Genomic DNA, 27903 nt, shown 5'->3' on the forward strand with positions numbered 1-27903 from the left:
TGCAAAGAACATGCAGAAAGAACTTGTGTCCAGAAATACAGACCAAAAGGAGAGAAAAAAGTAAATAAGTCAAGGAAGAAGGCACAGATACATCTTCTATGATTCTACCCTCCACGCATACATTCATATGTTGTCCTTTTGCATTGACATTTAAAAACTCTTTTCTCCCCTTACTCTAAAACTCAGTTGTGTGAGATCTAACAGAAAGTTATCCATAAAGACAGAATTAAGGAGTTTAATTTTAAAAGAAATATATAAAAATGAAATTCAAGTAGAAAAAATGTTGCTTGTTTAAAGAACAAACAAAGTAAATGTCTAAAACTAACTAAAGTTAACATTCATACATTCTTAGTGATCTTTAAAGTTACGGCTGTTTCATAAATCACCTTACTGGAGACCAAAGATTCATATTAAATGTAAAAATACGCGTCAAAGCGGCTAACAAGGTGTCTGGGTTAAAGATGCATCTATTCAAATAACTGCAGCAGTTACAATATCCAGCTCAACCACTGCTACAAACAGTTTTATTAGCACTGCAGTGCACTTGTTCTCATGAAAGTGAAGGGAGCACGGTGTGGAGCTGAATAGTTTTTCGAAAAATAAGAACACCACACCCAAGTAGCAACCACACACCATTGCTCTTCAGATCCAAGTGTCACAAACACAAAACTGTTCTTAGATCAACACCTGGCTATCTCAACATAGGACAGATGGGTCTGTTATAATTTAAATATAACAAAAATGAAAAAGCCTTAGCTTTGTGTGTCCTACATCTTCAGATTTATGAGACTTTGGGTATAAAACATCTAATGGCTACCTAAGTTTTTTTTTTCTCAGCTTCCCTACTCAACACTAATGTTTGTTAAAATATTGTGAAATGTGCCAGTCAAAAAATAGAAGTTTAAGTACAGAATTCAAAATTATTACTGTGCAAAAGTCTTGAGACAAAGCACAGTTTTCTTTATATTTTGTTTATTATAACCCAAACCTTCTTGCGATCTTTTAAATTTGTTTTTTTCAGTAATTCTCCAGACTGTACAAAGTATTTTTAAAGTTTTTATTTGGGCATTGGCTGCTAACTTACTCATTGTCAATACAGTCCTTGCACAAGTAGTGCGATTACTTAAAGAGAAAGCCTGGCATATGTTGGCATGATGTGCAGCTGTCCTTAAAATATCTAAGGAAACTTGACAAGGGAAGGACAAAAAAGAAGTGCCAGACCTAAAAACTAAGCTAAAGCAGGCGAACAATATTTGAAAGTGATGTTCATAAGAAATAGTAGCAAAATCTAACAAAGGCCTGACACGAGACCTGAGAGATGCATCTGGATCTGGATCTGGAAATAATGACTTTAAAGCATGACTGAATTGTACAAACTCATTAATAATGTCCTATTCCTTCATATTACCAGATCCAAATGAAGATATGACTGAAGAAAAAAGGGGATGCTCTAAAGCTTTGCACAGTAGTATATTTTGATGAGTCATACTGAACAAAAAGAGACTTTTTCCACCTTAGGCAGAGTCCTTTATTAACTTTTACAGTTTGTTTAGTTTATGATCCTTTATAATTGCAAAGTTATTTTTATAATTAAACCAGACTGCCATTTTGGTGATTAATTTAATCACGCACCTGAGCAGTACTTGCAATCATGACAAATCCCGCTTGTGTAGGGGTCCGAGAACAGCTGTTGCCGAGAATTTTAAACATATGAGGGCCTGAAACCAACTTTGAGTGCTGGCTGTGATTCATTTAAATTAAAACTAAATCTCCAAATGTGTGGTAATTCTTGAATTGAGTTAGTTTGTTACATCTGGCAACCATGCCTCCAGCTAACACACCTGTTTGTCTTTCCTCACCCAGTTTCCACTTCTAATCCACTGGAACTCCTGAAACTCAATGTCCCCCACACAATAATAAAGAACAGAAGCTATGACAAATTGCTCTGTTAACCTACAGACTTATAGGTCGATGAGACAATAATCCTTTATAATCGTACAGGAAACATTTAGTTGTTTTAACAGAATGCTTCATACGAGGAGATGATCAACTCTGGCAGCTGACATAGCTATGAATGAATTCTTCTTCCTTTTCTGTGGTTTGCCAGTTAATGTAGCAGTCAAAGGTGTGAAGGTTTGACATTGCTTATCTAATTATATTTCACATTGGCTCATATACATTAAATGAGTGTTCATGAATGAGAAGTTTTCATCTCTCTGTTCAGGTCAAAACGCATGAAATGACCTTTGACTGACTGACCTCAAGAATATTCAGCCCTCCATTGCCTGTCTCTCTGCACAGTGTGACACTCTGGCTCACTCTGCTTAGTCTGACCTCTCTTTGACACACACACACACTCAGAGAGTGTAGATGACCACTCAGCACACTCTCAGACAAGCAGACACAATAGAAGACCCAGCACATTCCTTTCCCCAGGTGGCATGAAAGACGCAGCCAGATCAATGTCCTAATGGGCTCCGAAGCAGCAACAGAGGATTATTAACCCCTGACGGGTGTGAGTTCCTTGTCCGCCTTGCCAGGCTATTGTGTGACCACTGTGGGTTTGTAAACTTACCATTGTGTGAATTTTTTTTTTCTTTCATGTGGATCTGGTTAACTGCTGAACAAGAGGTCTAACTTGAGAGCATGATATTTTAATTACGTATTATTTTACGCTGAGAAAACTACACATTAAACTGTAACAAAATGATTTAGTTGAACAAGTAAAAACTTTTTGTAATTATTTAGTTGAAAGGGAAACTATCTTTTGAACAGCAACTGCAATTGTCCTGCTTGAAGTATTTTACATAAAATCTAAAAATACCCCAAGTTTTATTTCCATCTTTAGCAACATTTAATTCTACCACACCCGCTCTTCCTCACTCGCAACAGCTCTCAGGTTCAATTCCCTCTTCCCCCAACTTTTCATCGCTCATTTTACCCCAGGCCTCTACTCCAATTCCCTTACAGCCGTGAATGTGTGTGTGTAGGGCCGGTGGTGGGAGGACAATGGGCAGTAAGGGGGCTAGTTGAATAGGACCATTGAGCCTGTTCAGCCAAACAGAAAATCATCTCCCATCTCACTTCAAAACCCACAGTTTCACTCTGTACAAGCAGGCCTTTATTCTCTATAATTACTCCCTGATACACATGTACACACATCAGTACACACATATACATACATTACATACATAAATACATTGTATTGAAGCTCATGTACTTTTTTGCACACAAGCAGGTTGTGCATGTGTAAAAATTTGCAGCTAAGTCAAAAATTATTCATATGATGAATTTTAATTAGCCATTTTCTTCTGGTTAGAAATGGAAATGTGGAATCACAGCTATCAATATCATAGCTAACATGCTTTGTTCATGCCTCCACTGGGATTTTGGACCATTCCAAATCTCAGTCACTTGGGGGTCTGAGCTCACTCCACAAACTCAGGATCAGATTCAGGTATGGGCTCTGACTGATCCACTGCTGATCTGATTCTGTCTTCTTCAAGACCACTTTGGCTGCATGTTTCAGATCACTGGCCATTGTTTTCTAAAGACTGCCTGGTGCTTTCCTCCAAGATTCCCATGAAGTCCTCTTTTCCAATGATCATCTGAGGTTGAAGGATCACCACAGTGGCCATCCTGATGAATCTGAGCAAATGTACTATCAATCTGAGGTAATGTGGAAGAAATCTGGAGGCTAACTGATGCCTGCAGAAAGTTGATCTTCATGGATAACAACCAAGCAGGGATTAAAACAGGCACACATGAAGTAAACTGGTATTTTCAAAAGCTCAAATGGACAAAAAAGAAAGATTTTGGTTTTGAAGTTGTTTGGAGACATAAAAGCAGAAGCAGCGTTCCACAGCATCATCACCATGATGATGGCAACGATGGGAATATGATGCTTTCTGTTTGCCTGTTCTCAAGTTTGACAGGCAGCCCTGTCAAACTTGATGATATGAGCAAAGCAACCTCATTAAGATTCTGGAGTAAAATTTCACAAAACACCAAACTTGGCTCTGGGCTACACAGCCCCTTTAAAAAATAGAATAATCTTAAATATAAAGTCAATGTGATCAAGAAAAGGTAAACAGATGTCACTGTTGGGGGTTTTGAAGTGGATTAACTTGAATCTAATTCAAAATCTATAGGGGGAATATAAAGGAAGCTCTTCTGCCAGGCCTTGGAGATAGTCACATTTAATTTTATTTAAATTCCTAATTCTGGAAAGATTGTTGATAATTATGAGAACTCTTTGCTGTGAGTAAAGCTCTGTGCTAATACAGGGGAAAACATATAAAGCACATTTTGGACATCTGGTTTTCTGTAAAGACATAAAAGAAAATTATTTCTGTTCTGAAATCTTCTCCATTACACGATTTTGTGTTTTCAAATTAATACAGTATCGGATTTGACAGTTGCTAGAATGACAATGGCTTAACTGAATAAAGATTCTCATATTTGAAGTTGTTTCTTCTTGTTGTCTGTTCTCTTTATGAAACTTCATTGTTTGTCTAGATTCTGAGGCTGGATTGCAGGCAGAGAACAAAATGTACAACTCTGGGAAACCTCTCACTGTTGAGCAAAGATACCTGTGACGTAACGTAACACCTACTCTTGCTACGCTGGTGGGTGTCAGAATCAATGTAGCACTGAAGCAATATTTAAAAAACAATAAAGCCATGCGGTGAAGCAACATATTTATAGCCATCATTTTCATTTCTGGAAATATTGTTTCATGAGGTTTCATACCCTGTTCTCAATTAATATTACAGTTGCATTTCCTACATTTTTTAGGTGGATTCCCAACCACAGAGCCCTTTGGCAGTTTTCTGGAAAGTGGAGTTTATTTTGTCCTCTGCAGTTTTTACTTACTATGCTACAATCAGCTTTTGAAAACGAATTTTTAAAAATATATGTTTCATTGTATTAAGTTCTGCACCATTTATATAATTCTAGTTTTGATAATGTACTATTAAAACATAATTCTACCCCTGATTTGTATTGTTAAAACCTTCAACACATGAGCTTCATCCACACTTGTACATGGCTTAAATGTAGGATGGGAACTTATTCCAACATCTCATACAGAGATTAATCTCCAAATCCACAGAAGCCTCATTTTCCCTGCTTAATAGAAAAAAAAATTGCTGCAACATCTGTGTCACAATATGTGTTAACAACCTAATTCACTGAAAGCCCCCTAAACTAGAGGTATTATCAGAAACAGCCTGTCAGACAAAGTGAATAGGCCTTGACAGGGAAAGTGCTGTTTCAGAGAGCAGTGTTGCCCTGAGCCATTTAAACTCCACCAGGCTCGTTAGCCCAGATCCACACATAAGGTCAGCCTCCTCATTGTGCATGGAGCACACTGAATCATTGTATATGAGGATAATCCACACGGGGCACCCGATCGTGCTATAAATGTGGGACTGTTATACGCATAAATTTGGACATCCCTTTTATTTTATCTTTTTGCAGCTCATCCAAAACGCTGCTGCTAGAGTTTTAACCAGGACTAAAAGATCTGAACACATCACACCAGTTTTGAAATCTTTACACTGGCTTCCAGTCAGGTACAGAATAGATTTTAAAATCCTTCTGATTGTTTACAAATCCCAGAATGGTTTAGGCCCAGAATACATCTGTGATATGTTCAGAGAATATAAACCTAGCAGAGCTTTTAGATCCAAAGACTCTGGTCAACTAGTTCAGACCAGAGTCCAGACTAAACATGGAGAAGCAGCGTTTAGCTGCTATGCTGCAAACAGGTGGAACAAACTGCCAGTGGAGATTAAACTTTCACCAAATGTAGACATTTTTAAATCCAGGTTAAAAACATTTCTTTTCTCGTGCACCTATGCATGAAATCTGCAAGGTTGTTTTTTTTTTAACTTATCTTGCTTTTAATCGTTTTAATGTAATTTATTTTATTTTGATTATGTGTTGATGCCTTTTACTTTGTTTTATGTAAAGCACTTTGAATTGTCCTGTACATGAAATGTGCTATACAAATAAACTGCCTTGCCTTGCCTTGCCTATTTACCCTCAACTGACTTGCTGAGGATTGTGGTAGTTCAAGATTCATCATCCTGATGACAACTCTAGCTCTGATAAACACTTGGCAACCATGGGGCCATCAGACTGAGCACTTGACTAAAGCTAATGATAATGATGGCAGAAAATGCAGGACCTTTAAACTGCCAGGATAACCAGCAAATATTTGAGTCATAGATAGTTATAGAAAACTATATCTGGATCATGACCAACTTGTTTTGCATCTTTTGCTCTCCAAGCAACAATTTACATGGTGGTGAGGCATTGATGCTGATGATCAGACAAAAACTTAATTGCAACCTTATTAAAGATGTAAAACTATAAAAGCCAGAATTAACTACAAATGCATCAAAACTGACAAAATTATCATCATTACCTACTTTTCTGTGTAAAAGCTTGTAAAATAAATGTTTCATTTTTGCTCAAATGTTTATTTTTTTATTTATTTATTTTTTTTACTTCTGTCAAGTCTTGCTTCTTCTCTCCAACAAAGTGTATAATTATGCCCAGAAATACCTAAACTTTCGAATATCACTGTTCATACATCTTTTAACAAAGATGCAGGCATCGGGTGATGTGCTGGAGCTGCCTGCATAAGTGTGTATGTGTGTGTGTACGTGTGATGGACAAGGGAATGCTAGAATGGGGGTAGTGGTTTGAAGCTCCATATGGGCAACTATCCTTTGTATCCCCCCTTCCCTCCATCCCTCCTCCTGCAAACAGGCAGATGTCAAATGGGACGTGCCTCCCTGATGGGGCAGAGGGTCACACTGCATAGGGGCAAATAACAGAACAGGAGGGACAGACAGAAAGAGGAGAAATGCCTTCCTGCCAACACACACCCCCCACCCCTAAATCCCTCTCCCCAAAATGCACCAAAACAGACGTCCACACATGCTGCCAGAGAAAAAGCTGCTGACACAAACATGCCAACACACACTGCCAAAGGCACACTGCATAGCACTACAGTCACTGGGACAAACTCAGAGATCAATTTCCCAGTTTGGTTTCCTGCAGAATAAAAATCTTTGTAAATCCTAAATAAAAAAAATAAATAGAATATATATATATATATATATATTTATGTTGAAATATATAAATACATGAGTTCTCATACAGAAATAGTCCTACAGAAAAACATCCTAGGTTAATTTTATCCCTAATCCCTCTTGAAATGAACATTAAAACATTCCTTAAAATCTGATTATGATTAGTGCTGCATGTTGTAATATTAGTACATGTGTAATTTTGCATGGTTTGTATAATTTTATAAGTTTGATGAGTTATTTGATATAATGATGTGTGGCATTTTTCTATCAGATTCTGATATTTTCCAACATACTGATGTAAACAAGGTAAACTCTAGAAACACCCTCCAGGTATGATACATGTAGAGCTGTATCAGTCAAACTGTTTGACTTGATCATAATATTAATCTGCAACCAATTTTACCATTTTGATAATATTTTAAAGCATTATTACAATTTTTGTTAGCCTTTATTTTCTTTGTCATATTTGACATTCATAACATTTTGTATAACTAGCTAGATAAAACAGACAATGTAAGTAAATTGTTATGCAGCTGTGAAATCAACACCACCTTAAAACTGTTGACTGAGCATGAAGTTTATTGCAGGGCTGTTGTTTTAAATTGCATTTTTTTTTAGTTCATTACATCTAATGAATTAGAAACTGATTGTACTTGCTTATAAATTACTAGGTGATTAGTCTGTGTGGTTGTGTGTGCAAATCTAAATGAAAGTCTCTAATGTGTCTAGAACTCTTTGAAAGAGGTGCAGCTAGACTCAAGGACAGGTGTCAGTTGTGAGCATGTGTGTGTGTGGAGGTATGGGCTGCAGCCCTGAACAAAGCGGGGGAATGAACACACACACACATGCACAGAGGCAGTTTTCTCTGTGTTGAGCCCTGAATGGTTACGCCTGCAGGGCAGGAGTAAGGTTACTTTACATACTGCACTTACAGCTCCCTTTACCACTGGGGTATAAAATGGATTTGAATGAGAAAGAGGGGAACAGAGGGGGTGGAAGGAGGAGGGAAGGGGGTGAGAAGGGAGAGGGGGAGGAATGAGGGGAGTCCCTTTGTGTAACAGGAGGTCTGCTGCTGCTCTGGCATGGCTATGGAGATGGAGGAGCAGGGTCACTCTCCCTGCTCTCCCTCCTTCTGTACTTTGACTATAGGCTGGCTGCTCTGTCTCTCCTCCTCATCCCTTCCTCCCTATTAGCATAGCAGCTGCCTGATACAGGGTGTAGGGTGGAGAATGGCCAGGGTGCTGTGTGCATATGTGTGTGAGGGTGTTTTGCAGAGGGAGGGATGTTGGGTGGGGGTGAATAAGAGGGGTGTGTGGTGGGGGTCCAGTCAATGGCGGTCCGTCTGGCTGGTGAATAGCAGCTAAAGCAGGCCCCCACAAGCTAGACAAAGGAGCCAGGAGGGAGGGGATGGGGTCGGGGTGTGTGAGGGAGATGGAGGGAGGAGGGAGGGGTAGAAGAATAAGGCAGTGAATGGAGCGCCTTGTCACTAGAGCTATGGAAAGAAGCACAGAATGAACTGGAAGAATGAAAGAAGAGTTCAAAAGGGAGCGGAGGGCAAGGAAAAGACCAGCCCGACCACCTGTCTCCCTGCCTCTCTCTATTTCTTTTACTCCCCTCCTTACTCACAGGCGGACTTCAGGGAGGGCGTGCGCTCACTGGTCGTCTTTAGCGACAGACATGTTTTTGTTTTCTGAGAGAAAGTGCACTATCAGCAGGATTTAAAGCTCACTGTCAACCACCGGCATCACAGACTATGCAGATTTCCCTGCATGTGGACTGGTGCTAAAACTGAAAGTCTTTAAAATTAAGAAAGAAATTACCAACAATGTGGGAGGCTGTCTGTAAAATCATTTATTGAGAATTTATTCACATAAAATGTGAACTCCAATGTGCTCTTTGTGGTGTTGTTTTTGGTGCTAACATTTTATCAATAAACAATTACTTGTGCCATTTGCAGTAGGCGACTTGTTTCACTGTCATGGTTGAGTACAGATGGGAAAGCAAGAACAGGCGAGGTCTGAACTTTCCACCTAGCAAAAGTAAACCTACAGCGTTAGCATTTAGTGGCGAAAATGAGACCAACTATGAAACCAAAAAACAGATAAGTGGAAAATTGAATTAGTTATTAGAGGTGCTAGGAAAAACTGTTCACTCAAAAGTCCGCCATGTCCATTTGGTAATGTTCTGGGGCAAGATTAGATAACCCAGAAGAATATTTGATTTGCATCTGGGAAAAATACATTTTACAACCAACCTCGCAAAGATTAAAATATAATAACTCCGCCGCTTCCAGTCTGAGCAGGCAAACAATAAACTTCTGACTGATCTGCGTCTTCCCAAACATGATATAATATCCCAGATATTTCCATAGATGAAAGTAATTCCAGAAGAAGAACTATTTATATTTTCCTCAGCAGATATTCACCACAGATTTGTTTTTTTGGCTATTTCTTCTATTGGATTACAGTGTCTAGCAACATCACTTTATTAGCTTCAAACCACTTTTTGAAAACCTTTCTGATTCACATTGGTTTTTTGCAGCTTTTTATGTTGTTCCAGTCTTCTAAACATAACTTTTCGAAAACCTGGTGTTGATAAAAAACATTTAAAGCTAAAGATATCTTAAATGAATGTGCATCAAATGGGTCAGTGTGAGGTAGAAATTCTTGCACCTTTTGAAGTCTGTCTTTACACTTCAGCCAAATAACCCATCAGTGAAATTAAGCGTTCATTTCAATATGACACAATGTGATCTCAAATAGTTCTTAATAATTACTTTGTTAGTTTGTAATCACATATTCATGTTGTGGGTTAATTATATAATTAAAAGATAGGCCTCAGGTTCACAAATGAGTGCTTATTTTCTCTAAATAGCTGTGAGTACAAACTACCTCCTTGGGCTGCTATTGTTATGTGTCACAGTAGATTAATTGTTGTAAACAAGCTTGCAGTCCTGCACTCCCACACACTCATTGCTGTGCCTGATTAGACATCTATTTGGGTAGAAAGTGTGTAGGTCGTAATTCTAAGTTGAACAAACTTCATTTACAATAACATCAACACTTGTTGTGAAAAAGAAGTACTAGCCTTTTCTAAGTTCAAATAAACACTGTGACTGATGCCCTATAGAAAGCAACTAGAAACTCAATAATCTAATTCATCACATGGGAACGTTCCTCTTTGTTAGACTGTCATCACCTCTAAAGTTCCTCTTACATGTTCCCATCACACGTCATTCGAGTGAGTCGTTTGCTGCACATTTTTACTCAAACAGATGCCAACCAGGTCCGAGGCAATGCATTCAGGGGGAAGTCATAACCAGTTAAATTGCATTTTACATTAATCACAAGATGTTCAGTTAATCTTACGTGTTTCAGATCAAGTGTAACCCTTTGGATAAGAGGTGCAAGCATGTATATGAATATTTTATGAGCCTGTGAACAATGGCCTTTTGAGTAGAGATGGAAGATAATCACACAGATGCATTTGATTGCAGCTGCTGTAACACCAACCCACAAAAAAAATTTAACCATATCTCCACAGTTTCTGAACAATAGGAGACTACTAGCACTGATGTGGCTGTAATTAGTCAGATTTGCCAGGGTTGCTTGTTCACTCCAGTCAATAATTTCGATGCTGCCTTCTAATGTTTTGTAGAGTTGATCATATATAACCATTTTTACTGCAAAATTCCTCCCCAGAAATGCCTTGTGTTGTCTGGCTCACCAGAACAAGACCAAGATGCACAAGGAAAGCCAAGGCACATGAAGAACCTATTAGGGGGCCTAGCAGCCAGCAGCAACCCTGGGAGGCCAGCCAACTCAGTGTGTGAACAATGGGAACCCAGCTCAACAAAAACATCCTGCAGAAGTGAGAGACTGGGAGGGAGGGAGGGAGGGAAGGAGAGGCAGTCCAGATAACCCGTTCTGCCTTCCACTGTATCAAAACACAGAGGGGCTGGTGTTTGAAGGAGCTAACTTTCCTGCTGTTTGGATCTGACAAAGAGATGCATCAGATCAGTGCAGTTCTTGTGCTGAAATTTTGAATGGAGGTCATGCGTGGTTCAGCTGCTGCTCAGAAAGCAAGGTTAACAGCTGCTTCAACCAACCCCACACTTTTACATGTCAGTGAAAACCAGAAGTAAGACACCGCTTCTTTTTTGCACTTGAGTTCACACTGAAACGAAGAAACTCCCAAACCACAACTGATATTTCCATCACATTTGCAATCCTATAACAGTCACAGTTAAAGCCGGTCAACACCCAGCAAATGTTGCAACAAGAACGGTTCTGACAAGCGGAGAAAAAGACATTTATGCAATATCACATGCAGCTTGGCTCTGATAGGAAATAAACATTTCCTACCAAAAAAAAAAAAAAAAGAGCTCTTAAGCAAACAACAAAAAAAAGTCTTTTTTTTAATTCTTTTTTTTAACCTGCATGAAACTTTACCTCTTTGGGCTTTAACCCAAAAAACACACTAACATCTGCTCAAAACAGCTGTTGTACTTGCTCCCCTTTTCTCGTATTAAATGAAGTTGAAGTGGTTAACAGTTTAACCAGCCATTTTCAGAGCTGTAACTTGCATGACTATACTGACCACAAAGGTATTAAAGGATACATGCTGCAAGTAAAATCACACCTACAGCAATTAATGATTCTGAAAAGCAAGTGAGTTTCTCATTGCTGACAAATAAGTGCACTTTATGTTAGTAAAATGACACAAAGATAAATTAAGAAAGAGACAGAGAAGTGAAAACAGGCTGTTTAGAAAACTAGACTGTGGTGCAAAGCTTAGGTCTTCATTATTAGAAAGAGCACAAGACGAGTGTTTTAGAAAGTTTCTGAGTGTGTGTGTGTGTGTGTGTGTGTTGGGGGGGGGGGGGGGGGACATAAAACCAGCTCTCTCACAACACACACAGGGGAGGGGATCCTACTTTAAACTGAGCCTACCCACAATGCACTGGGGTCCCTTTATCCCGGCAGTGAAAGGATGAGGCCAGATGAATGACAAAAGGAGAGAATGGGGATCTGGGCTGGGCCTGGCTTGGAAGACAGGGAGGCAGGAGGGGGGGGGGGGGTGTTTCCCAAACCATCTTTTTCTATGAAAAATGCAGCAGGAGGGAGGACGGGGCGTTGAGCCCCAAAGAAACAGGGGCTGAGGAAGAAACATAAGCATAAACAAAGACTTTTGAGTTTAATGATTTTTTTACTGGCTTGTACACAAACGTACAAAAATAATACAGCACTCATCTCCACGTGACATGACGTCATCATCACAGTGTTACAAATGTTCAAAAATAAAGAATACAAACAAAAACAAAAAACAAATATCAGACAAGATGGAACATCTGCATCACTCATTAAAAATTCATGTTTCCTCTCACTTGAAATGAAGAAAGACCAGAAACACAAGTTGGCCCAAAGAAGTCAGCACTTTTTCTCTTCTCATTTCTTTGTCTGCCCTTTTTTTTCTTTTCTTAATTTTTTATAGAAAAAAAATTATCTCACTCATGTACATCAATCCGGCAGCTGGCTCCTTACGTCATAAATGTTATGACCTGGTAAGCCAAATAACTGCACAACCGTGCAATTCTCTTAATCATGTTACAATGATCTTACCATCAAATGTATTATTCCCCTTTAAAAAACAAAACAGGAAGACAGCACTTCAGAAAAGAAAGTGCCCCAAGATATCATCATCAGCATTGATATATATATCCATATGTATATATACATACACCCAATCACAGATATACACGCATCTTTGTTGAAAAACAGTTTGTTTTCTTTTCCACAAAGTAATACACACATTAGGACATTATCACCTGGAGCATATATTTATACAATAGTATTTTGTTGTGTTTGTTTTTTTCTATTCAGAAAAAAATTAATGTTGACACATAAAAGCCAACTTTTCAACAACAGTCATCAGTGCAATATTCAAAAAAAAAAGAAAAAAAAAAGAATCAAGTTTTAAACAAGCGATGCATATTTCATGTGTTGCCTGTTACCAAACTAAACCAGATGTGGTTGGACTATGGTTTTGGGATAATTATGGTGGGTCCAGGTTGGGAAGTTCTCATTCTGTTTGACACAGGCCTCATGAGAAGTGCACAATAACATAAACATACAAACACACATCAGTCCTTTAACAAAAAGAAAACAAAAACACTTTCTCAATAGCTTCTCATGAGTTGAACCAGTGTTGCTTGAAGCTTCTACACAACTGTTGGCCAATTTAGCAGTCAGATTTTAAAATATATATATATAAAAGAAACAAAAAATTAACATTAACAAGAAAAAAGGAACAAACAAGCAGCATTGTTACAAATGTTATGGTGCCATGACTTTCAAATATGCAGCAGGCAAGTTTATGAGACCTAATTTTCCTTTTGTTGTGTGACATCCTGCAACAGTCATGTGTTGTTGTTTTTCTTAAGTCTTCATCGTCCAACAGTATGAGGGTCCTGCTCAGTAGTAGTAACTATTCCAAAGCCTTGGCTCCTGAAATTACCCCGTGTGAACACTAGGGGCGCACAAGGCTCCGTATTTTTGTGCAATATAACTCCCTGCTTTAATAAGTCATGCGAGACATTTCCATTTATGAACGAGTGAACAAATATAGAAAAATAAAAGGCTAATGAGGACACAGAGGGAGAAAGGTTGGGGTTTAGAAACATGCACTAGGGAGAAAAGACAGACTCCTTTGCAGGAAGACAAGATTATGTTTTGCTTGTCAGCACTGGTTTGGTTGTAGTGTAAAAATAAACTGTCCCAACTGAGGATGCAGAAATGGGTTGATTGCATCTTCTGCACTGAAAGTCCATCTGTCTGTTAGACTACATAGCAGAGACATACTAGCATGCAGGAGGTTCACAGACAAAAACTGTGAATCTCTCTATTCAGACTCAAAATGCAATGTGGCAGAGAGGTGAGAAAGCGGAGCAACATGAGAATACTTAAAAGTCGAGGTAGCTGGGAAAAAGGCAACCAAACGAAAGTCATTTAAACTCGAAGAGGAGGAGGGGGAGGAGGAGAGAGTCCTCTTGAGGGTCGACAGGCTAAAGCGGTGGGGGTATCTAGGGTTATGTTGGGTAGGGAGGGGGGGCAGGTCTACCTCCACATGGGGCAGTTTACACTTAAGAGTCTGAAGCAGCTTGAGTCACTCATGATATTCTTACACTGCAGATTTTCTTTTTAGAAGAACCACAACATAATCAAAAATGCATCTTTTCAATGTACCTTCATAAATTAAAAGAATAAAACCCAGCCTGCTTTCACAGTGATGACTAGGATGTTAATAGAATACTGAAAGGAGATTATAAAGTGAATTCCAATTTTATTTGATACAAAGCGAAAGCAGCGGATTTAATAACACAATGACCACTGGCAAAGTGGTCGCACTGGCCTGAAAAGTTGGACGCCAGCATATGGCAATTTCTGCTTGCAGAACTCATTCAGATACTGTCTCTCTCTCTCTCTTTTGTCCTTTAAAAACAAAGTAAAGCTATTTGTGTACAGTACTTCACACCAATGATGGAATCAGTTGTTACATAATGATTACATGTCTAAAAATGTATTGGATAGCCATGTTGTCGCCCTTTGAGTTAAGAAAATTACATTTATTTAAGAAAATAGACCTCTGGTAACCAACAGAGGGCAACCCTTCTTCTCTTGTTCATGCGTCTTCCCTTTCAGATATTCCAGCATGCAGCCATGTAGCATCAAGTGCCATGTTTCACATAAAATAACTTATTTTTTATTTTATTTTTTATTTTTCTTAAAAAAGGGTTATAACAGAACAGTAGAGGAGCAACAGGTCAGATCTGTATTCCCACAAAGAAACTAGTCAGCTGAACCGAGAATGGGAGGTCAGGGACAGAAAAACTGAGCCATCTGCACTCTGGAGTCCAAACACACACACGATGTGATAAATACAGACTGGTTTCTTTTAGAATGGGATCTTATGTGAACATTCAAGAAGAAAGCTTTAGTACCAACAAACTCACCGAAATTGGATGCTTTTCAAAAACGACATCTTTTTCTCTGTGTGTGAAAGATTCGTGCTGAAACGCTGCAGTGAACCATGCGGTGCTTCACTCAGGAGTGCAGAAAGGTTCCCGTTTGGTTTACAGTGAGACAAGATTACTGTGCAGGCCTGTTTTATTTCCTTTTTAATATAATTTGGCACAACTATGTAATTAATGACAGTCTTTTTGCCTTTAAAAGAGCCTGGCTTTTCCGTGTATTGTGTTGCAGTTTAAAATGGAATTTGTTATTGATGTTTGTTTTTTTTCTTCTTCTTCTTCAAATTTTCTACTTTCTTTCTATTTTTTTATTTTATTTGATTTTTTTTATTTGATTTTTTTTCTTTCTTTCTTTTTTCTTTTTTTACCTGACAGCAGAGACAGATCACCGGGCGCCAGAAGAATACTTGGCCTTGGTGATGAGGTATAGCACTATGTCTTGGTGGCCCCCGAAGGCGGCGATGTGTAAAGCGCTCCACCCTTCCCTGTTGGCCAGCCGGATATCTGCACCAAACTTCACCAGTAGTTTTACCAGCTCCAGGTTGCCGTCAATGACGGATTGGTGGAGAGCTGTCTGTCCTTCTGGTCCGAAGGAGTTGACGTTGAATTCGCAGTTTGTCATATTCTGCAACAATGAGTGCAGCTCCTTCGTGTTGCCTTTCTTTACTGCCTCCTGGAAAACCCTCTGCGGTGCAGAGCAAGTCGACACGTCCGCCTGGCTCATGGTTGCAGCTCGCTGGAGGGTGGAGAACACGTAATCCTGCCTGGGCTCTAAAGCCGATAATAGATTCGTCTTCTCCCTGTTGAGCGTCTCTGGTCAGGTAACAATGCCACAGTTACACTGGATTATGACCAGCTATTAAGGCACTTTATAGTTCTAAAACGGAAAAAAAGAGGATCACTGTATATATCCCAAAAAGGACAATAGAGAAAATGACACACTTGGTGTGCAAAAATGTTAATATTAGAAAAATCCTAAATCCCCTAAAACATAAAAAGGGTACTCTCAAGAGATCCAGGGGTCCCCCTTCTGTAGCAGCAGCAGGTAACCCGCGCAAGGGGATGAAGAGAAGACACCTCAGACTTCACTAAGTGAGACTGGAAGTATGACCACTATCTCCACAGGGCAGCCTCCTCGTTGTTGGATCCCCGTCGGTTTTTTCCTTCAGCAGTCCAACCTGCGACCTGGCTGTATGTCGCTGCTCATGTGGCCAGGGTGTCTGGGAAAGACAAAAATGACAAGAAAAGTCCGCATGAATCCCCAATCCTCACCGACAGACCGCCTCACATTCCGCCACATCCTAGAATGGGAGAGGAGACCTCCGTGCGCATACGTTTACGCACAGACACCCTGTGTGGATTTTGCCATTAAATATGAGTGGAACCGTAATCCGTTGCAGCTTTCTGACTTACCTGTGACAGATGGACGGGTCCGTGGCGACGCAAATGATAGAAAGCCACCGTGTTGCCCTCCTTGCGGTCCGTATGAGTCTCTGCCCTGCTCTGCGCTCCGGGGAAATATTTTACGCGTCCTTTATTTGCATGACAATGCCTTCCCAAAGAATCAACTGTGGTGGCATGGGCGGAGAACCAGGGAGGTTATAGGCTGCCGGCTTCGTTAGAGGGAGGGATCAGAGTCCTGTGAATCTGTGGGGAGGGGGCGTGGTATTCCGAGGGGGGAGCCAAAAATGTTGCTGCAGAAATATTAAACAAGCCGCCCGCAGCAATATCATGGTGATCTCTATATCCGATCTCCTGCGCGGCCACCCCGTGAAGCGGATAGAAAGGCAGAGGCACCGTGCTGTCAGAGCCAGGGGGTAAAAATCGTCCACCGGATTAGCAAAAGGAACTTTAAATAAAAACGCCTCTCACAGGGATAGCTGTAAACTTTGTTCAAAATGCAGAGGGCTTTAATTTTTTTTTAATTTTCGTAAAGTCATATTTATCCATGATTATTTGCCATTGTGCGTTTTTATAGGTCGCCTATGACTTAAAATATTAAATATAGCAGAAAAACTAATAATTCCACTTTCAAAATAAATTAAAATCGTGTCAGAATACCTAAAATAGTTTATGTTTGGACTCCATGACACCTAATTAAATTTAGAAAGCTGAAAAAGTGCTGCTAGTGTCCAAGAGAGGGTGCGGTTTACAGTTATGCGCTGCTGGCCAGGGTGTGCGGCCCAACTTTCTCTGCCATGTGTCCCTAAAATCAACGAGAGCAGTCAACTGTTGGTAAAGTGCTTAGTTAGATTGTGTGTGTGTCATATTTAATATATATATATATATATATATATATATATATATATATATATATATATATATATATATATATATATATATAGACATTGACATGAATGCTTCCAGCGTACTGTTGAATTCACATTAAAACACAGAGTGGCCTCCAAATGAGACTATTTTATTAGACTTTTTTTAACTTCTGAAAGGTCTTCAGACCTTAAAGAGCCTAAGTATTCTCAGGACAGAAATTACCTCTGAACCAAACGGTAGTGAGAGTCAAATAAACCCCAATCGAATAAGAGTTTCCCGACCATACTTCTATGTGTAAAAACACCTCAGAGGAGGAGATTCTAGGTGGCTGTTTAAATCATAAACGGCGGATATAGTCCAGTTGTTTTTAAAACGACTAGACTGTGGGACTTCAAATAACAAAAGCCCTGCGCTACTTCCTTTTTGCAAGTGAAAAGAGGTGACGCTCTGCGCAGATTGACACGCCGCTCAGCTGCCCCCGCCACCGTGGGAACTGGGCGCCCGTGTATGTCTGCGCGCGCGCGAGTGTGTGTGTGTGTGTGTGTGTGTGTGTGTGTGTGTGTGTGTGTGTGTGTGTGTGTGTGTGTGTGTGAAAGAGAGAGGCACAGTGAGAAAGGTGGTGACAGACAGAAACACGGTTAAATAGAGAGAAAGATGCATGTGGAAAAATAAACAGAAATATGGAAACCACACCAGGCATCTCAGCTTCCATCGGAGCGTTTGCTCCTTTTGGCGGCCCGAAGTTTAGCTCATCTGTTTCACACTTTCTGAACCCCTCTGTTATACTGGTTGGCGGCTTTCACACTGTCCTCTTTTTTGTACAGTTTGAACTGTACATTTGGCGCACGTCTGCGGCTGTAACTGCTTGCATGAATGTGCGACTGGAGCCCAAAGCGTCTGTGAGTGTGGGAGAGACAGAAACACAGATCATATGAAGGCCAAAACCTACTTAATTTAATCCGAAACAAAAACTGCTAATATGACTACAAACCTGGGCTTAGCTGTTACGAGTAGCTTTATTAAGATAGCAACACATGGCCATTTAGAGTATTAAGATCGCAGATGTTCATTAAACTGATAAATGGGACACTTGAATATAAACATTTCATCTGAAGCCACATAATAAAGACAAAAGTTTGCAGAAACCAACACCAGATCTAAAATGTAAACAAAACAGCCAGAAAGTACTTTTCCTTATTTCCCCGTCGAGTATTATCAAGGCTTGAAAAAGTACACAAATACACATGTAGCACATTCTTTGTACTTTTAGGTAAAGCTATTTTACAGTTTCTTTTTGGGGGGAAATCAGATGCAGGTAATCCTGTTAGCTGTTCCTCCACCATGTTGATATTTAGATCTATGACAGCTTGAGTAAAAGGATGAAAAGATATGCGAGGAATTATGATTTATCTACTTTGGATATTTAGGTGTAGCCTGTGCTTATTGTTTGTGTGTTGCTTGATGATGTTTGTTCCTTTGCAACAAGTGGTCTCGCAGCTGCAAAACAAAGTACAGCACTGACTCGCTCATACAGAAATGTGGTAACCACCAGACCTTCCACTCAGACAGCAGTACAGACGCGTTCCTCTCTGTGGTCGTCCTGTGACACGGCATTGACATGCATGAGAGCTTGCAGATCAAAATTCTCACAACTCATTGGCAAGGATGGGGAGTAGTTTATTAACATTTTTTTCATGATTTTCCGTTCACTGTCATGCAAAAGACTCCAACATATATAAATAAACATAAACAACATAAACATATATATTGTTCTCATGCGTCCGACGGGGAATGCATCTGATTGGTTCCCAAATTCACTCGGCAGCGTGACAACTCCAAACATTCAACAGATGGTCCTGCAACCCCGAGCCCACCCCACCACCACCTCCAAACTCCCTTCTGGTTTACATGAATGGACAGAAACAACTGAGACAGAACTGCGGCGAGCTTTCCAAGGTGCTTGGAGTGTGTTTTAAAGAGTTGTTGCTTCTAATTCGTATTAACTTAAATGATAAAAAAATAATAATAATGATCCTTCACGTTACTTTCTTTGACTAAAAACTTTTTTTTAGTCATAGGTTACTGGATGGTGCAGAACATTTTCTGGAAAATCAGGAACATCTGTCCGCTATCACAGCTTTAGCTGCAGCGCGTCTGGACACTTGGAAAACATTTGCACAGACTGCAAGAGCCAAAAGTTTCTCCGCTGGACGAGTTTCTCTCCAAATACCCTCCCCAACTCATACACTCCACTCTTGTGTCTTTTTTAGTAATGTGTGCCTGGGAAGCAGCCAAGGTACACTCGATTAACAAGAGATAAAATACTTCACACTTTTCTCAATCTCATGTTCAGTTACTATCACACTACTTTGTCAATTCTCGTGCGCAAAAACGCACACACTAATCGCAGCCACAATTCCAAGTCATGAAAGTCATGCTTCATTAAGTGTCCTAGATATTAGGCTACTATTTTGATTCTGTTTATGCAGCTATATCTTTTCTAGCGCTGTGTTGACAGTATTTGCTTTCTTTCAGACAAACAGAAAGAGAACCCAAAACTCGTGAGTGCAGCCCTGCAGATGGACAGCCGGGCAGCTCGATGCGCTAGATCGAGATTTGGCGCCGAGGCCGGTGCAGCCGGGGCCAGACAAGACGGGAGGAGCCTCCCGTCCCGTCCCGTCCCGTTCTCTGCCTTCCTGGAATGCGTGTTGAAGTAGGGTCCAGATATGAAAACGCTCTGCCAAAGCGATGCAAGAAGGAAAACTGAATTAAAGCTGTCAGGAATATCTTGATTTTTTTTTTTTTTTTTATAAATTGCAAGGTTGTGAAAACATTGCGTTTTTACATCACTGCCAGAAAGGTGTGTGGAGAGAGAGAGAGAGAGAGAGAGAGAGAGAGAGAGAGAGAGAGAGAGGTGTGACGTTTAACCAGGAGGGATGGTCTTCTGAATCCAATTCATTCCGGGCACCACGTGTCCTCAGAGCGTGGGAAAGAGGCGAGCTTTTCTTCCCAGCAAAGAAAGAGCAAGGATCAAATAACACGGTGCTGCAGCGTAGAGCTCGTGCTCTGCAGAGGCTCTGCAAGGGCTGCGACCACCCGGATAAGGACGAGACATGGGCTGTTTCGGAACTATAGGGTGTATGCTTCATTCATACTAATAAAAATACTTAAGCTTAGTGTAACTGTAGCTATTATACAGTCTGCTTTATTTAAAAAAATACTTGGCGAGTGTAGAAAGCAAAAAAAACAAAAAAAAAAAAAACGTATTAAATAAAAAAGGAGCAACTAGACATCTCACAGCTCTCGTTTGCAGATCTTGGAACCCTTTTCTACAACTCTACAGAGAAGCTGCTGCAATTACTTTATCATCAACTTGTTTCCCACATCTTTAGACCTAATTTGTGAAGACTTAAAGTTTATTCTTCCAATGTTTAAATTGAATTTAAGTTCAAGGACTTGTATGCCACATTTATCAAATGTTTAAATAGATTTAATTTTTTTATGGAATTGAACAAATAATTTGAATGGTATGAAATGCTTGTTTTTTATTTTTGGAAATTAAGAGTTTAATTTGACATTTTATTAGAATTAGACTTTTTAATTGACATTGGTGTCAATTCCTTTAGCAAAACCATAAACTCCTATGTTTTTAATCTCTCTCTCTCTCTCTCTCTCTCTCTCTCTCTCTATATATATATATATATATATATATATATATATATATATATATATAACCAAGAGATGACATATTTGTATAATTGGAAAAAAAAACTTAATTTAAAGAGATAATTTGCTGCCATTTAAAAAAAAAATTTTTTTTGTTTGGATTTTGTTTACTTAACAACAACAACAACAACAATAATAATAATACATTTTATCTTAAAAGCGCCTTTCAAAACACCCAAGGACAATGTACAGAAGAATATATTGATAGTGCAAGTCAAAAAAGAAAGTTGTTTGAACATATTCTTAAATGTAAATACACATTTTCTCAGTCATGCTATTAACTACTTTAAGCATATGAATCAAGGTTATTTGGAAAAAAATAATTTTAAACTTTTTAATTTAACAAATATTTAGTAAATGATCAGAAACGATTAAGCCTGACTTAATTGTTTGGATTTAGAAGTTTAGAAGTCATTGTTATCAACCCATCAAGGCCTGATGCAACTTATGAATGTTCCAGTTCACCTGTTCAATGTGCCTCAGGTCTACATGGTTTAAAGAAGATTTAGGGAAAGAAATATACCTCAAGCAATTAGTCATATCCTGATTCTAGTCGTTCAATAGAACAGCTAAGCTACTTTGTTTGTTCAACTAAGAATTTTAAGGGGACAAAACCCAAACTGGTTCAGACCTGTGAGAAGCCATAACAGGATGCGCTGCCTGACAATGTACAAGTCACACCTGGACAGACGTAATCCTCTGCATCTCTTGTCCACAACTGGAATGCAAAATTTATTCGCATCACAAGTCAGAGTACCTCTGCTGGACCTGGCACCAAAGTAATGAAAACTCACGGCATCAGACATCCACTGTTGTAATTTATTTATCATTGCTGACGATGGTTTTACTGTCCTTCTGGCAACAGTGTTAGAGGTGGTGTAGTATTCTAATGCCAGAAATCCCTGTGCATTGCTGGTGCAGTTATGTAAAAGGGGGGTATTGGGATGTGTTGCTTGTCTGGTTCTTGACATGAAAAAGATCCAAGTTCATCTTGCAGCTGTTGTGATTCAGTCATTCAAAACTAATTTACCTCAGTGATTCACTGTATGACCCATCTTTGAAAATCCTTGCGGCTTTTTTGATGCATGTGATCAATAAAGGCAAGTGCACATCTGGTTATGATTAGGGATTCTTACATTTTATGGGTGTAGCCTTCTTTTGATTCAACAAAAAGCCTACCGCATACTTTTCCAGGAAACACCAGAAAATCTTTAATTGCAGAACCTTTACTGTTAGATCTCTGAGCCCTTTTTGGGTGACCTCATTTTCTGCAATCACACAAGTCCAGAGTAGGAATTAGTGAACGGAGGAAGTAAAGGTATGAGAAAATGTGAAGGGGATACGGTTGGTATGTGACAGCTTGTTCTGTGAGACCAAACTACTCCTCAGCCAGGAGGTAGGAAACCCCCATGCTAGTGTTACACCTGACAGAAAGCTTAGAAGATCTCATCAATCTGTCCACCTTCAATCTTTTCATATCTGCTTTGTGAATTTAGAGACATAAACAAAAAATGAGCACCACTCTCAGAATTCAAATGCAAAATGTATTTGTTTACACATGTGGTTAAACAATTAACATTAGATAAATGTATTAAAAAAGAGTGAAAATAAACAGTAGACCACATTAATTAAAAAAAGTTTTGCGATTACAGTTAATCACAACAATCATGTAAAATAATAATAAAAAGACATCAGAAAAGTTGTCAACAGATGTTCCCACAGACGTTATTGAACATTTATTATTTCTCCGTTGCGTGGCATGGCTTGAATCAGCTTTTACTTTAATTTCAAATGCATGTAGTAACTCTTTAAGATGGATCAGCTGTTTCTCAAGGTAGTGTCACAAAAAGAGGTGGGAAAAATGACACACCACAGAGTTTTCCTCTGGCAGAGCTAATGAACACGAGATGTTTGAAATGTTCTCATAGAGTTATAAATTCATGCACATGCTTACCAGAATTATGCACATGGCTGGAGAATCCATGCCCGGTGTTTTGCAATCAATTCCTACAAATTAATTTACTGGAACCTCAACTGAGGCAAAGTGTCAAAAGCACCAACAATGGAAGGACAATTGTCTTTATATATATCTACATATATAAAAATAATAACTTTGAGCCACACCATGCAATAAAGATGGTGCATGCACTACATAAGAGTGCTGTTGAGTGAAAAATGTTCTTGAGAAATTAACGTACTGCAATTCAAAGAATACTTTCCAAACTGTCATCTCAAATGTGAATTTTGGTATAATCACAAAAATTTAATTAACAAAAAATTAACATAAAATAGAACAAAAACGTAGATACACCATGGCTTGTCTTAGACAACTGAAATTAAAATACACCTGAACTCTTACAGTCTTAAATGTTTATAATTAAATAATTTAAAACTTCTAAAAGCATGTATACAGACTAAATCTGGCATTTGTCTGACTGAATGAGTGATTTAACTTTGGTAATCTTTTAAGTAAACAGAGCTCCAACACTGGTGGTCAGGTTGTTGACCTGTCCAAGCATAAACATTTATTCACTCATGTCAGAGGATGAAAGGGTTAATTCTTGCTTTCTGTGACTTTGGACCAATGTGGAATTTATAAGAAGCAAAAAAAGACAAAACTTTTTGTAAACAACAACAAACAAAATGGTTGAAATTCCTGTTGAAAAAACTTGCTGTCCACCTTAAGTGAAATAAAACATATTTCAGGTCAGGTAAATATTAGCAGCTCTGGATCAGCCAGTCGTGCTGTGCTGCTGTAAAGCCACTGCTGCTGAGTCACTGTCCTCATCTGTTATGTGTAGGACCTCCTGAAACAAGGAGAGGACGCGCCCAAAGTGAGAGCCTTCCCAGAACACCTTGCCACATCTGGTGCAGACATAAAACAGCGGTATCCTCTGCAGCAGTGCGGGGGGCACGGTGTGCAGCTGAATGGGCGACCCCCCGGGAAAGGTCAGTGTGTCACGGTCCAGTCCTGCAAGGGAGGCCCAGCGACACTGAGTGGCATACCTGGGAGGTTCAGGGGTCACACCCGGGGTCAGAATGTCATCAAGCTTCTGCTCTTCCTGTTGACAGGAACTCTCTAGAGTGTGGTCAGAAATGTTGTGGTCCTGCAAATATCCTGGGGACAAAACTAAATTTTAATACCTTTATACTTAAAAAGCAAAAAGTCTGTTATTAACCATTGTGATGAGGTCAAAATGTCCTTATTGTGAGGTTTTCTTAAGAAAGAGAAAACTAGTTAACCAAAAATTGTCAAGAATGGCAGATAAATTTTTCTTAAAAAGATATATATTTCTTAAAAAGTCAAGTATTTTGTAGGTAACTGAGACATTACATTAACAGAAAAGTGATTGACAAACCTTTTTCTTTAAGCATCCTGACCATGTCTGCTTGGGGAACTGCCACATACTGATCACTGTTACATGCCTGAATAAACAGAAAAATGCTCTTTAGCAGTTAAAAAGAAGAGTTCTAAAGAGCTTTCATTAAAAAAGAACTGGAGAAAGAGGAAAAAGAGACTAAAGAACGACTTGTTACAAGAGCCAAGACACAACAGGTATTTTATTATCTCCCCCAAGGCGGAAATTAAAGTTTCTGTCTGTCTGTCTTTAAATAAGTAAGTAACATGACTCAAAAAGTTATGGACGGATTTTGATGAAATTTTCAGGAATTCCCCGAAATGGAAAAGAGTAACAACTGATTAGATTTTGGGGGTGATCCAGACCACTGTCTGGAGCCAATAACTTTCTGTTAACACTAGAACCACCAACTTTCCAGTACCCCTAAAACCGCCAGAGGGGGTCATTCTGACATCGCTTCCACGCAGCATTAAAATTTTTTTAAAAATTTATAAAGCTACCATTTACAGAGGTGAGATTTTATCACTTTGAATCTTTATCATATGGAACTAGACAAAACTTTAATAAATACATAATTGATTAGCACATGGGATTACTTTGGGCTTGTATTTCATATAAAAAAATATCAAACACCTACTAGCTTACAAAACTTAAATATAACAAAATAATTTTTAAAAAATGTATTTATATTTTTATCAACAATTTGAGGTGAAACAATTAGAAAAAAATAAGCATCTTATAACGCTAAAGTAACGAAACAGAGTGCTGGATGTCAGCTGATATTGATTTATTGTATTGCACGTTGACAGCTCAATAATGAACGCACGTCGTGTCATTCTGGAATCGATGCAGCTCTGGTTGAGGACACGTGCATATCCAAAACGTTATAAAACACCACAACAGGCCGTCTTGTAGTCAGCAGCTTGTCAAAGCTGTTTACTCCTAACTTGGTCCTATAGTAGTACAAAGAGCTGATCATTTTCCCCCATTTGAGTCATTCATTTGTTGAAGCTTATTCTGCATTCATTCTTCTGCTTCTGTTCATGTTTTTATTATGTTCTGTTATGCAGCATTGGTTTGTCTGTTCGCAACATAACTCACACAGTATGGATTAAATTTTCAGAAATAAAGGTATGAGGAACAAGTGATTAAATTTTGAGGGTGATCCAGACAAACATGTAAACACAGAATCAGAAATTCACCACACTAGATATTCCTAAGTTTACCAGTGACTTGGCAGTGAAAGCAAAGTTCACTTCACAAAGGTCCCCTGTTGCTGAATGAAAAGTGTCAGAGTTGTGTTAAACTGAGCTAAAGCAGGGTTGCAGATCCTGTTCACATGTGTTGAACCATTCCCAACGATAGCAATCAGAGATTTTTCCCAGGTTGTTGATTTGGTGTGAAAGGGCGTAAGTGTTACGCAAAGATCTAATCGGGGTGTGAGTGTGCGTGTAAAGACGGCATTTACGCTTCAGTAATGTTCACACGTCCATGCTGTGCTGTCCCCCTCCATGGTAAAGGTCTCCCTGGTGGGACATTAGTGACCTCTTGCTTGCCAGCCCCTAACATGAACACACACTTGTCTCTAAGCCATCCTGACAGCATGTCACTGCTAAAAGCCTTGTCAACACACCTGAACTCCACCCAGCAAACAGCATTCCACTTAGAAGTGGGCTGTAAATCAAACCACACTCACATGAAGATCCTTGACTAGCTCACTTAAGCTTTGTCACTCTTTACCTTTTTTTTTTTTTACCTGGGAAAAATCTGGAGCAAATCAGGAGCCTACACCCACTCAACACAAAAGCAAGTCCGCTCTTCTATGTGCACTTTCAGAGTAGTGTTTGCTTCTGTGGTAACGGAGGTCAGGACAGGAGAAAGCAGAAAGAAAGAGTGGAGGAGTCTTGTCTGTGAGAAAAAAAAACTTGATCTCTTCCTCAGTACATGTTCTATTCTCCTTTTGTATTCTGTCTCACTCAAACCCAATATTTTACAATTTGCATGAGCTATACAACAGCTCTCAAAAGACTGTGAGAGTACATATGGTTCATGCATACGAGTGTGGCGGTGGCCAGGAAAACAGAGTGAGCTATTTACTCTGCTCAAAGTTTCCCAGAACTGAGCATGCCAGAACCTGCTCTGAACTCTCAAGGCTAAGCCACGGACAGGCACATAAACATGCTCATCATCTCATACAAACGCAATTTGGATGTGAATAATTTCCCGATTATCCAAAGCACAATGACTTCAAATTAAAAAAAGCCTACAGAGATCTATTTTGACAAATAAGTTAAATAGAAAGTGAAATTATTTCAATTTTCACTAATATTAACAAACATTGTGGTAATTTGAATAGATCTGCAGATAAAACATATTTGTGAACAGCTGCTGTTTGTTTATACAGCAACACTACCTAAGTCTTGGAGTTTCCAGGCATGCAGCTGTCACAGAGAACATAAGACACACAAAGCTGTGCAGCTGCCAGCTCCAAAGCTTCAGAAAACCAAACTGACAGAACTGTCAAACCATTTCTACGACAAAAAGTTAAACTTTTGCATATCTGCACAAATCAGCTCACGTTTGAAGTCAACATGTGGCCGCAGTCACTGCAGTCTGCAGGTCGGTCAGCTGCCTTGACATTTTTAATAGAAATCATGCCTGCAAGCTACTCCTCATTGACATCGTATTGATTGTCTTTTAAACATGTGTCTTCCAGGTGCATGTCTCTTCTGTCAGCAACTCACAAGGTTAATGCACATGGTCCAGTCTGAGGTCGCTGGCTTTTTTTCCCTTTAGAAAAAATATGCAAACAAGCCAAAAAAAAATCAATAATGGCTTTAAGTCAACCTTCTCACCAAACTTCTAGGAATGTAAAGTCAAATGTGGACCTAAAATCATCAAATAATGACATATTTAACTATTTAAACTTTTTTAATGACTGAAGCGGTTGCTAAATGGTGTTATTATTTGTTCATTTGGGGTTTTTCAGCAAATCCTCTACATTGCAACAATCGAGGGACTCCTCGCCCTGACAACAAAGGCCATCTAAAAATACTGAGTTTCAAAGGATGGAGGTGGCAGAAAAAAGAGGCAAGAATGGGTATAGTGTAGAGGAGGTAGGAAAGGGAGGGAGGGGGGATTTTTTCCCCTAACATGCTCAAACACACACACAAATGCAGTTCTCTCTGTAGGCAGCTCCCATGGGAAAATCCTGAACCAATCTCAAGAGGCGGTGCTTCTAGGGACGATGTAGGTCACATGATTAGACCAGCCAATTAGACACTGGTGATTTGATTCAAATTGTGGTAAGTCAGGTAAGGGGCAGCGTGGGAACCGGAGAGAAGAAGAGTGAAAGGGGAGCATGAACTGCACCTCGACTTCCTTTGAAAATGCCCTCTTCTCTGTCTCTATG

The 27903-nt window shown here is 39.3% G+C and overlaps 2 protein-coding genes across 3 annotated transcripts in view; both read right to left on the minus strand.

The window, feature by feature from the left end:
• Positions 1-12294: 12294 nt before the first annotated feature.
• On the minus strand, positions 12295-16716 carry nrarpa (NOTCH regulated ankyrin repeat protein a). Its single transcript, XM_041970940.1, has 2 exons — positions 16549-16716; positions 12295-16355 (listed from the first exon to the last, which is right to left on the minus strand). The coding sequence occupies exon 2, from the start codon at positions 15857-15859 to the stop codon at positions 15521-15523; it is 339 nt and encodes a 112-aa protein (XP_041826874.1). The 5' UTR covers positions 15860-16355; positions 16549-16716; the 3' UTR covers positions 12295-15520.
• Positions 16717-22662: 5946 nt separating this feature from the next.
• Positions 22663-27903, minus strand: part of exd3 (exonuclease 3'-5' domain containing 3) — a 46428-nt gene continuing 41187 nt past the window's right edge. Inside the window, exons 20-22 of one of the 2 annotated variants that reach the window (XM_041970895.1) lie at positions 24492-24558; positions 24139-24250; positions 22663-23939 (exon numbers count right to left, since the gene is read on the minus strand). In XM_041970895.1, coding sequence (XP_041826829.1) covers positions 23924-23939; positions 24139-24250; positions 24492-24558 — 195 coding nt within the window. In that variant the 3' untranslated portion in view covers positions 22663-23923. Of the gene's footprint in view, positions 24251-24491; positions 24559-27903 lie in introns of both variants that reach the window. The other variant, XM_041970894.1, reaches the window with a different exon arrangement.

This window comes from Melanotaenia boesemani, chromosome 19 (assembly GCF_017639745.1).
Source record: "Melanotaenia boesemani isolate fMelBoe1 chromosome 19, fMelBoe1.pri, whole genome shotgun sequence".
Lineage (NCBI taxonomy): Eukaryota > Metazoa > Chordata > Actinopteri > Atheriniformes > Melanotaeniidae > Melanotaenia > Melanotaenia boesemani.